At 51.2% G+C, this 12,547-nt stretch overlaps 1 protein-coding gene across 1 annotated transcript in view; it reads right to left on the minus strand.

Annotated features, from left to right (window-relative positions):
• Positions 1-12,547, minus strand: part of sema5ba (sema domain, seven thrombospondin repeats (type 1 and type 1-like), transmembrane domain (TM) and short cytoplasmic domain, (semaphorin) 5Ba) — a 101,491-nt gene that overhangs the window by 5,039 nt on the left and 83,905 nt on the right. Inside the window, exons 13-19 of the mRNA XM_083681862.1 lie at positions 8,293-8,410; positions 7,806-7,987; positions 7,030-7,173; positions 6,473-6,620; positions 5,408-5,633; positions 3,964-4,176; positions 1,969-2,139 (exon numbers count right to left, since the gene is read on the minus strand). Coding sequence (XP_083537988.1) covers positions 1,969-2,139; positions 3,964-4,176; positions 5,408-5,633; positions 6,473-6,620; positions 7,030-7,173; positions 7,806-7,987; positions 8,293-8,410 — 1,202 coding nt within the window. The remainder of the gene's footprint in view (positions 1-1,968; positions 2,140-3,963; positions 4,177-5,407; positions 5,634-6,472; positions 6,621-7,029; positions 7,174-7,805; positions 7,988-8,292; positions 8,411-12,547) is intronic.

The raw sequence follows: 12,547 nt of genomic DNA on the forward strand, positions 1-12,547 counted from the left end.
CACTGTAGACAGGACACCCTTCTACCGCTCCTTTCAGGAAGAGGCACCCTGAGCCTCCTCCATCTGCTCCCTCATACACACACACGCACATGGATGCACACAAGCACAGATGCACAGGCACACACACATACTGTACACACACACACACACACACAAAACAAACACATACACAAAACAAACACACACACTGTACACATCCCCATCGCGTGATCCCCATAACGTGATCCCCATAACTTCTGTGTTTAATAACTCAGCAAAGCGGCTTTCACATCACTCAGCCAACTGTCATGCCCGCACCGTAGAGAAGAGATGCCAGCCACGGAGGCCTGAGGCAACACTATTAGTATTCCTCCTAATAGACATCCCTGCTGTCCTCCATTAGGACAGGCTCTTTAATCAAACTATCACCGACAGGGCCATCTGATAGGCTGGTGACTGACACACGGCCTGCGTCTAATTAGAGGTGCACTGTGGGGTCGGCCAATGGGGGGGAAGACGGGCCTGGATGACCAACACCTTGCCTGTCAATAGATGTATCAGAGGGAGACAGATGGGAGGGCTACGCTAGGTCATTAGCATGGCAGACAGTCAATCTAATCTATGTGCTAAGGCTAACAGGAAGCGTTATCTTAGCGCTGGAAAAAAAAAAAAAAAAAAAAGAAAAAACGGAGACGGAATCCATTTTCTTTGTTTGTCTGTAATTACTAGCGTGGTAAAAAAAATACCAAAAAAAAAACTGCTAAGTCCTTTTTCCCCTCCCATGAATGACAGCTGGGTTAATACAAAATGAGCACCATCTCTAGTGGAGAATGACAGTTGAGAGAAACCTTTTATTCCCTCCATCCATCCTCAGACTCTCATTTTAAAACAATGCACCACACCGCCGCACCGCCACAGGGACCCAATACACAGTTTTTCCTTCAGGCTCCACATGCGTATTCCAAGGAAATAATAAAGAATGGGATTAGGAATCCGATGAAAACAAACCCACTTTGGATACTGTGTCTCTCATTAGAGGCCGGGGGGGAGGGGGGGGGGGGGGGGGGACGCTGAAACTTTTTTTGTTTTCAAATCCAGACCAGGATTATAGCTAGCCTCGTTGGCTGCTGCCTCATAAATATTTCAGCCTCCTATTGAGAGCAGACACAGAGATTCAGACGCAGAGATTCAGACGCAGAGATTCAGACGCAGAGATTCAAACACAGAGATTCAAACACAGAGATTCAAACACAGAGATTCAGACACAGAGATTCAGACGCAGAGATTCAGACACAGAGATTCAGATGCAGCAGGGGAACTTGTTATACATGTCACATCTCGTCATCACCACACATTAACGGGCCACCAGGGACAGCCGCTGCACGACAATAAAGGGTTTCTGGGTGAATTTGGACATGTACACATCCCGTGACATTACAAGTGAGCGGGGGGTGGGGGGGGGGGGTGGGGGGGGTGTGAGGGAATTTCCCATTCTTGTTACATTATTGCCTCAATGTACAGAGCCTTAGGGCTACAAGGCTATAGGGCTGCAGGGCTGACTCACAGCACCAGTCCTCAGCAGGAGAGCAGGCGAGCAGGGCAGCAGGGGGGCAATACAGTTCCAGAATAGTAACGTTCCTCATTCCATTCCACATGTTTGATGCCATTCCTCATTCCCTTTTATTCCATGCAATACAATGAGCCGGTCCTCCGATTTCTACCGCCGGCAGCCTCCCCTGCTCTGGGGTGATCAGCCATGACTATAGGCATAGGGAGGACAGTGACTGACAGGTTTATGTTTGTGGGTATACTGTATGAACAGTGCAGATTCACACTATTGGACGTGAAGTAGTATAGATAATGTTGGGTTGTGTGTTGTCTTGGATGTTGTTGAATGTTGTTGAATGTAGTGTGTGTGTGTGTGTGTGTGTGTGTGTGTGTGTGTGTGTGTGTGTGTGTGTGTGTGTGTTCTGTGTATGTTGGCCTTACCGTCACAGGTGTGTGTGCTACACAGGGCCTCTTCAGTGTGTAGGCCAATACAGATGTCTCCTCCGCTGGTGGGGGCGGGGTTGTTGCAGGAGCGGGTGCGTTGGTAGTGCCCCCCACCACAGGGCACGGAACACTGGGACCAGGATGACCAACACGACCAGACACCACTCACTGCACAGGAACACACACACACACACACACACACACACACACACACACACACACACACGCAAGGTCAGATATAGACTGAAGTCCAGTAGGTAAACACAAAAACAGTGTTCAAGCAATGGAATCCCCCTGCAAACAGCAACAGCCGCAACCAAATTCTTGTCCGAAATAGAACCATAAGGAACAGCCCTTTTAAAAGCCCTTCAACATTCCTCTCATTTGTCTCTGTACACTCTGAAACTCGGCACCAAATCAACCCCCCTCTGCTTAAACCCCTCTGTGAAAACTTGGCAGTATGGCCAGTCCTCTCCCATTAGCAGGCCCCCAGTGTGCCTCTCTGATGTTGAGTCTGAGGGTCTGAGCTGTGTGTGTGTGTGTGTGTGTGTGTGTGTGTGTGTGTGTGTGTGGGGAGAGAGAGAGATGTGAGAGGAGAGGTGGAGACCGCACGGCCTGCTGCGGCACGCTGCTGCGTCCTTCTGCCCTAGAAAACTCCATTTACTCCACTGGATTAGAGTGGTGAGAGTGAGCTGGGGCATGACTGCTTCTGGCTGCCTCCCTCCCTCCCTCCCTCCCTCCATCCATCTACTCTGGTAGTCAGGCCCTTCTGAGTGCATGGTGAGAGGAGTGGAGGGGGGGGGGTGAGGGGAGTTATGAGGGGGTTTTTGGGGAGAGGTCAAAAATAGAGAGAGCCTCTCACGAAAGCCTAATGTAAATAGAACCCCTGGATAAAAGCGGGGAAGAGATCGCATCTCATTACCGTACAGTATTGACATGATTTGCTCTCAGATACACAGATCTCCATCTCTGCAAATCTTTTCTTTATTTGTCCTTCAACTCACCTCTCTGTCTCTCAACCTCACTGTCTCTCCCTCTCTCTCTGTCAATGACGATCTCTCTCTGCCTTTCTTTTCTCTCTACGTACGTCTCGTTAAAAAAAGAAAAAAAACATCTCAGAGACGTCAGACACAGTCAGCGAGGCCGTGTTAATGAAGAGCGGTGTTCAGAGAGATGGAGAGAGACAGAAAGAAAGGGTAGGTGTAAAAGAGAGGGAGAGACAATTGACACGCGGGTGTGTGTGTGTGTGTGTGTGTGGACACTGACTATCCACCAGCATCTGGTCGTCTGAGAGAAAGTATGCAAGTTCTCATTCACCTCAGTCCTTCAAATAACCCCGACTCACAAAAACACACCCAAGTGACGGGACTCGTTACGCACGAACCGATGGTCAAACACTTATGAAGGAGCGGAGGCTGGTGGAGGTAGAAATCGGAGGACGGGCTCATTGTAATGCAAGGAATGGAATGAGAAGTGATATCAAACGCAAATGCACTACGATTTCTACCGCCACCAGCCTCCACCGTGATGAACACACCTGTGATAAATATCCATACTAAACCTTTCAACGAGATCCTGTTCGTCAGAAGTTGTTTAATAAGAGCAGCGCTGTGAGCTGTCTGTACTTCATGCACATGCATGAGGGGTGAGGATTCGGCTGAGCTGTGTTTATGTGCGTTGGCATGTGTTCAAAGCGGGCCAACTGATGAACTGATGAGGTGCTTTAAACGCTGGACTCGGCTCCCCGAGGTCTCTGATCGTGCGCCGCTGCTAGCCGTTAGCGAGCGCCGCTAATGATCCACTCATCCGGCAGAACCTCACAGGATCAGCACGTACCTTTCACTGGTGATGATGTGTGTGTGTGTGGTAATGTGCTATACTTACCCTGAGCTGGAGGTTATAGGAGACTTCGGATTTAAGTGTGTGTGTGTGTGTGTGTGTGTACCTGTACCTGTGTGTGTGTGTGTGTGTGTGTGTGTGTGTTCCCCTCACCCGTGCAGGCCTGAGAGTTGCAGTCCTGGTACTCCACTGGCGAGCCCCTGCAGGCTGTGGGGGCACTCTTGCCCTCTGGGGTGGCACAGGTGCGCTTGCGGGTGCGGTACCCTTTGGCACAGTCCTGGGAGCAAGCCGACCACGTCTCCCACGACGACCAGCCGTTACCCGCCACCCGCACTACGGGGGTCTTCAGGAGGTCCTCCACCAGAGCTGCAGGCAGGAGAGGGTTAAAACAGACGGTGACTTCTCCATTCATGTCACTAGATTTAGGTCCGAGGGGGAATAAAGTCACCTAAATTGTTAACATTCGAGAGAGCCAAGGGTGACTACATTCACAGAAAATGTATAAACTACGATTTTGTTATAAAATATAACAAAATATTGTTGCTAGGTAAATACCACATAAAACACTTGGCACTCTAGGTGGTGAGTGTTCCAGAATTCTTTGGCAGTTAGTGAGTTAACATGCAAAGCAGATGTCACTATATGACATGAACATGCAGAGTAGATGTCACTATATGTCATTAACATGCAGAGTAGTATCTACAGTACAGTATGTAGTGCATAATGGGATATCTGTTATGTATACCATCCATATCTCCAACAGCCACTGAACAATCCCTTTTTCTGTGAACATGACGATGCGTCGTTCTAAATGTTAGTCATTTCTCACGTTTTCTTTCTGGGCAACTCAAGGTTTGCTGTGACAGGGAGCTCTATTTTCAGCCGGCGCAAAACGTACGCGAGTCGAAACGCAGGCGTAACAGGTGAAAACACCACAGCATGGTAGCGCCTGCCCTCACGTGGGTGCAGTAGCGGTAAATCGAGGCGTTTTCGTGATCAGCAGGTCAAGTGTCATCTTGTGCGCTGAAAAATCTTGCCTTGAAAATAGCACTTTCAGAGCCACAGCCAGCGCCCCCAAAGACTGGTTCTTACTGTTTTTTTTACCACAGTGTTTAACAGTGACTGTACATGTAGCTGCTGCAAGGTCACCTGATCAGAGTGAGCCGAGCTAGCACTTTAGCTCTGTCTTGACTGTACCCCCCCCCCCACCCCCTGTACCACCCATCCCCCCAAGCAGTAGTTCATCACCTTCTCCCAGAGCCTGTCCTGTCCGCCCCACCACACCCCACCCCAGCCCACCCCACCTTGGCTGCTGACAGGGAGCTCCAGTTAATCGATTCAGAAAGGCAGAGAGCGTAGAGCAGTGAGCGACCAGAGGAGCGCTGGACCGTGACTCTGGCCTGTCTCCGGCACGGCCTGCTGGGAGGCCCAAACACTAACAGGATTCCTTCAACATGTCACATCCAGACCCCACACCCAGGGAGGGTTGGGGGGACGCTGCAGCCATTCTGAGGTTCATTCATGTAGGTTAGGGTTTTTCCCCCACCATGCTTTGAGGGACACGTCATGAACACTGATTGGCCGGTCGGACACTCACTGTCAGTCTCGCAGGCGGCGGTGCCGTCGTTGGGGCAGAAGCGCGTCTCCACCTTGCGGCGTCCGACCTGCAGGTCGTGGGGGTCCGCCAGCTGGGCGCGGCACATGTAGCGCATCCTCTGCTCCTGGCGAGCCCCCCCCTGGGTGACGTTGACGGGCATCCAGGGGGTCCAAGGGGTGTTCCGCTTCACCTCAGAGCACGCCTCCAGGTTACAGGCCTTGTACTCCTGCGGGGGAGGGAGGGAGTGAGGGAGGGGGAGAGGGAGGGAAAGGGAAAGGGAGGGAAAAGGAGGGAGAGGGAGAGTGGGAGGGTGAGGGAGGGAGGGAGGGAGAGGGAGGGAGAGGTAGAGAGAGAAAGAGAGAGAGAGAGGGAGAAAACGTGGACCAGTAAGTAAGGCCTATAAAAGTCACCATATGCTTTTCTCTCGTCTCACTACAGTAGGTCAGACGAGGCCGTGTGGACCGGCTTACAACCTCTGACAGCACCTTTTCCACCGCGTGCTCCTTCCACAATCTCAATGGAGAGATGAGATCCTGGGATGTGAGATTACGTTTCAGCCTATTCATCCAGTTCCTAGCTAGGCTAATACATTATGTATAACTGAGAGCTTCTCTGCTCGGCTACACCACATTAAACACAACAGCTCAGCGCTTTTTTACCACAGAGCGGGTAGTAACCACTGACATAACATCTCTCTCCGCTACTGAGCAGAGGTATCGGGCCGATTTATAAGACGTTAATTAGATTCTCAATGAAGGTAATTAAATCCCCGGTTTATACAGTAGGAAGGGTTGGCAGATGGAGCATATACCCAACTTGACTGGAGGAGATGGAGTTTCACTCTCTCACACACCCTATTGAGATAAGAGAAGAGTTTCTTATGAGAGGGATGTTAGCACGGTTAAATGCCTTCACACAACCAGTGTGTGTGTGTGTGTGTGTGTGTGTGTGTGTGTGTGTGTGTGTGTGTGTGTGTGTGTGTGTGTGTGCACGTGTTAAATGCTATTACACAACCAGTGTGTGTGTGTGTTGTGTGTATGTGTGTACACACAGAGGGTCTCGTACCAGTGCACATCCCGGGCAGCTATTTCCGTTCTCACAGCTGCGGACCCTTGAGTGGACCCCTCCTCCACACTCTGCACTGCACTTAGCCCAGGACCCCCACGGAGACCAGAAGATGGGCTGGGGACACGACACCCCCTCGTTACAGAACCTGGACACAACCATAGAGAGATCACATCTCATGTACACACACTTCATAAATTCATGAATCAACAATGAGGTTATGGAGAGAGAATTCAGGTTGGAGAGGTGTGTGTTTAGATGTACAACCAGGGGAGGCTGGTGGAGGTAGAAATCAGAGGATGTGCTCATTGTAATGCATTGTAATGCAATGGTATCAAACACGCATTCCTCATTCTATTGCATGCATTACAATGAGCCTGTCCTCCGATTTCTACCTCCACCAGTCTCCCACTGGAATCAATACATTTTAAAAGCTCTTACATGTCAATCAAACTTTATTATATGACTTTTAAAAATGGGCATTTGATAGTATGGCAAAACGACACACTTTGTGACATTGTCTTTTTCTCAGTAGACCTCCCATCTGGTCGCCTCACCTCTCGTCCCTGACGGGCCCCACACACACACGTCCGCCATGCCGGGGCGAGGGGTTGTTACACGACCGCTGGCGCATTTCGAACCCTGTCCCACAGGTGGTGCTGCACTGTCCCCACGACGACCAGGGGGTCCAGCCTCCGTTTCTACGGCAACAGACACACAATGTCAGAATATGAGGAAACCTAAACCACTCTCCCTCTGGCTGTGAAGAGATGTTTTTCTCTAAGATGTTTCTCCAACACCGGCACACACATCACATAACAACCCCCTTTTAACAACTCGACACATTTTTTGATCATCACTCTAATTTGTGATTCTGAGAGACGGCGACACCACTTCCAAAGGAGCTTCCATTTGACACTGAAACATATTTCTTCAATTTCCTAAAGTGCTTTGTTCTTGAGAAGCACTTTTCATGATTTAATTGCCACTTCCTGCAAAAACACAATTCAATTCCGACACCTCAGATTTAATCTCGCATAGCTACCAAACTGGCACATGAAAGAAAGCCCTGGCGCTTTGTACTGGAGCTGTTTCCCTTACACACACAGATGGTACCAGAACATTCCAGGGGAGACTTGGATGTCACCTAGCGTACATGCTTAATCAAAAATCCTTGGCGTTCTCATCCTGTCTGCATGCTAATGTTGTCCCACTAACCACGCCTGAGAATGAGGAAGGAGAAGGTTGCCAACCATGCTGTACTGACAACCGATTCTACCAACCTTTAGTTGTCTGGCGATAAAAGCATCTTGTAGTATCTTGTATCTTATACCTGGAACAGTTGGACACTTCGATGGTGGGGCCCTCGCAGTTCCGTCCCCTGCAGCGGGGCACAGGGTTGTCACATGACCTCGAGCGACACTGACAAGCGCTGGTGCTGTCTCCGTCGTCGTTGCTGCACGGTTGCCACGGCGCCCAGGGTCCGAAGCCGCCGTTGGATGTTTGGTTCCGCAGCTTAAATAAAAACAAAACAAACAGAGTTGAATGAAAATGTCAGAGACTGAAACAGACAGGGAGACATGAATCATGTGGCATCACAACCACCTTCACACACAGACACGGACAGCCGGTTACACTAGGGGGCCAGGGGGATCTAGGGCAGTCCAGGGAGAGTGGAGGCATTCCAGGGTGTCAGCCAGCCAGTGTAGCAGCCAGGGGCTAGCCCCAGGGGGGGTTATGGGTGATTGTGCTCCTGTGTCAACGGAGAGGGGGGGGGGGGGGGGGGGGGTATGACACAGGGACGGGAGTGGGCCGCGTACCGGACACACGGTGATGTTCTGACTCCACTGGCTCATGTTGGAGCTGTCCTCCAGAGTGGTGCAGCGCTTCTGCTTCCTGTCCCAGCCACAGTACGGGTCCCGCGCCTCCAGACACAGCCTGCAGGGGGCAGGAGAGAGGAGGGAGAGAGAGGGAGGGGGAGAGAGAGGGAGGGAGGGAGGGAAAGAGAGAGAGAGGGGGAGAGAGAGGGAGGGAAAACAGTCAATCAAAGGAATAAACACCAGAGAAGACCCCAGCGCTCCTGCATCGAGACCACATGGTGGCTTAAATGATGTTCAAATAAACTCACACTCACTCAAGACATACACACCCCTGTGATACCACCAGCTGAGAGGAGGTAAACAAATCAGCGGGTAATCCCCCCCCCCCCCCCCCCCTTTAAACATCACCCCCTACAACATGGAGTAACCAAAACAGTGATTAAATATTTGTAAGCTCCCAGTAAAACAGCGGCTTAATGAGGAGTAATTAAATCTAAACCCGTTAATGATGAAGTTAAGCCGTTGGAGCAGTTCTTGGGGGCCCAGGCAGGAATGTGGGGGGACAGTGTAATACGCCCATCAACCCCCCCACCCCGCCCCCTCCCTCCTCCCCTCTCCCCCTCCCTCCAGTGGGAGAAAGGCCATGGATCTCTGGCTCCAGGCCTCCGTGTTATGTTTGAGTGGACCCAGCGGTGTTCCAGTTCGGAGGTTGAGGCAACACATTGTGTTGATCCAGTACTCAGCACCAAGCCACGGTCCTGGGGGTGGGGGGGTTTGGGGGGGGGGGTGAAGGACTAGCTCTGGGTGCTAATGTAAACCCTCTGTGGAGAGAACGTGAGGCCAGAGTGCTTAGTCAGGGGCACAACAGAGATGACCAGAGAACCGCCGGGGGGAAGGGGCCAGGGGAGAGGATCCATGTTTTGTGGTGAGTGGAGTGGAGAACACACACACACACACACACACACACACACACACACACATACCTCCTAAAGCCCTCAACGAGCCCCTATGACCTGTCAGGCTTGTTTACACATTCACAGTTAACATCACCCAATAGGACCATTCAACAGGTTGAGGGTGAGGTGGCCATTTTGGCTCGTGGGGGCAGACATTTTGGCTCACTGCTAAAAGGATATCTCCTCAGCACCACTGCAGCTGCATCACCATACACACTGTGCCCTCTGTTTACCAAGACTCGCAGTTCTGCATACACACAGGGTCGAACATGCACACAAAATTAGGGGAAACCAGTTGTGCATAACAATTAAGAGTTAGGATCTCAAGAGAAGAGTCAATAATGACATCTGCCGAGGCAACGTGGGGACGAGATGGACCCAATTACCCCCCGGGTACCATGAGCCAATAGGCAGACCCTGAGGGGCACTGACCGTCTGAGCAGAAATTCCGTTTAGCTCAAAGTTTGCCTCCTGGTCTCATTAATTACAGTGGAGAAATCCATGAACTGACCAACGCCATGAAAGCCAACCATCCATGTAAGCTCTTAAGACGATGGAAACAAGGCAGCTTGAGAAGAATGCTGAGTGGACAGTTTGCCGAGCGGACGACGCAGACGTGGGCAAGGACTTGACCGGAGAGAAAGAGAGTAGAGAGAGAGAGAGAGAGAGAAGGTAGTGAGAGAGAGGGAGAGAAAGAGAGAGAGAGAGTAGATCGAGACAGATAGAGGGAGAGAGTAGAGAGAGAGAGAAAGAGAGTACAAACACCACTGTGGGGCGCGGCGAGCCAACAGTCCCGTCTGCTCTCCGAACCCCTCGCCAGCTTTACAGCCCCCCTTCTAGGGGCACCTCAGGGGGGGAGGAGGGGAGTCCTCCCATCTCCCTCCTCGATGGGCAATCCGGCTTCACTGTGGCCATTAAGGCTAGGATTTACAGCGCAGGCTGAGATGGCAAGCCAAGCCGTTTGGCTTTCCTCTGACCTCCTGCAGCTGCACAAGCGGCCAGCCAAAGCTCTCAGGCTTCCGTTTCTGACTGCTCGACGGTTTTTAAAACAGGCCATCGTAAAAAAAAAAAAAAAAAAAGTAAATGAGAGCAGTCGCTGGCACAAGGCTCTGACGTACTGTAGGGGAGGGCTACGGGAGCAGGTGGCTTAGACTGCTGATTGAGGGGAATGTGGGCTGGGTGTGTGTGTGTGTGTGTGTGTGTTCCTCTGTGAGAGTGTGTGTCTGCGTGTGTGTGTGTTTTCCTCTGTGATCCCGTGTGTGCGAGTGTTATTCATCTGTGCCTGAGACGGAGAGGGTGTAATGGCAGGAGTACTCAGTCAAAAGACTCAAACGCACGACTCCGAGACAAAAACTTAAATCCAACAGAATAGTCTTTACTTTCAGAAAGGTTTGGTACACAGGTAGGCAGTCAATGGGTAGGCAGATAATCCAGGAAGGGGGTAGGCAAAGCTGGGTTTGGCACACAGGTAGGCAGTTCAAAAAGGCAGGCAGATAATCCGAAAAGGGGTTGGCAAAAAGGCAAAGTCAAAAACACACTCGGAGATCAGAAACCAGGAATACTTATCACTAGGAAAAGCTGGGATGTATGACACAGAGACGAGGTGGCACAGAGACAGGGGAACAGGCAGACTAACTACACAGGGAAGGATGATGAGGAACAGGTGAAGCCAGTCAGGGCGGGGTAGACAATCACACAGGCGGAAAAATACACAAGGGAGAGACAAGGTGAGTGACACAAAAATAAACATGAAACAAAGACAAACATAAATTAAGAAACAGGACGAGACAGAGCAAGTGAGAGAGAGAGAGAAAGAGAGAGAAAGAGAGAGAGAGAAAGAGAGAGAGCACCAACACCAACCTGATATTTATTTCAACAGCCTGTTTTACTGGTGGCCCACTACATCAAAACAGTGGCGCCACAAAAACATGGCCCGTTAAATTTTAAACAGAGCGAGGGGCAAAAGGAAACCAACCCATAAAGCACTGAGGCTTGGCGACAGGCGCAGGGGTGATAAATCTACCGCGTTCATCGTCTGCGGGGCTTAATGGACATTTTAAAGGGATGGTGAGCGTTGTAAAAACAGGTGTCCTTTTTTTACAGGCCCAATAACACATCAACACAAGCATTATCACTTTCCCTTTAACTGCAAATCATGACCTCATCATTGTAAACACGGCAGACGGAAAAAGGGGGGAGGTATATATTACGATGGTGGGGGAAAGTCGTGTTTACCATGTTGGCGGACATCTTGATTGCTAATTCACAGCAGCTGTCTGAATGACTGGACATGAATGGGCTGTACACGGCTAGCCAGATGCCTACTCACACCAACAGTGCAGTGCTAGATCCACCTGTCTGCATGCTGAGCCACTATATATCCACAGAACTTTTCCTCCAGAGGCTGACAGGGACAGGCTCCAGCCTCGTCTTCTCTCCCTCCCTCCCTCTCTCCCTCCCTCCCTCTCTCCCTCCCTCTCTCCCTCCCTCCCTCCAGAACAGACACCACGTCACGCAGCCCAGTGCTGCACTGGGCTGGCCAACCTCTAAAGGACGGTTGTTCATCATAAATCTGAGGCCAGATACTGAGCCCCCCCTCCCAGCCCCCCCCCCCCCCCCCAGCGCTACACACTAATCACGGCTCAGGATCCAATTAGCCCCACAGGGCCGCGTGGGGGGCTGCGATCAGAGGCATCCAGAGGCAGGGAGGTGGCTGCCTGCCAGGAGCCTGCTGCTGCTGTCCGCTGTCTCCCAGAGGAGGGATACATGGTTCTCTGTCTCTCTGAGGAGGGAAACATGGTCCTCTGTCCTCTCCTCTCCCCCTGAGGAGGGAAACATGGTCCTCTGTCCTCTCCTGTCCCCCTGAGGAGGGATACATGTTCCTCTGTCTCTCTGAGGAGGGATACATGTTCTTCTGTCTCTCTGAGGAGGGATACATGTTCTTCTGTCTCTCTGAGGAGGGATACATGTTCCTCTGTCTCTCTGAGGAGGGATACATGTTCCTCTGTCTCTCTGAGGAGGGATACATGGACCTCTGTCCTCTCCTGTCTCCCTGAGGAGGAATACATGTTCCTCTGTCCTCTCTGAGGAGGGATACATGGTCCTCTGTCTTCTCCCACTGTCCCCTGTCCCGAGGAATGTATACGGTCATCCAGCAGACAGACACGAAACTCTAGTCCCTGTGGTAGCATTCTGTATGTGGAGAGGCAAGGGAGGCTGATGGAGGTAGAGATCAGAGGATGGGCTTATTGTATGAGTGAGGAATGGTATCAAACACACCATTCCTCATTCCATTCCTT

This window comes from Argentina silus, assembly GCF_951799395.1.
Source record: "Argentina silus genome assembly, chromosome: 12".
NCBI classification, from domain to species: domain Eukaryota; kingdom Metazoa; phylum Chordata; class Actinopteri; order Argentiniformes; family Argentinidae; genus Argentina; species Argentina silus.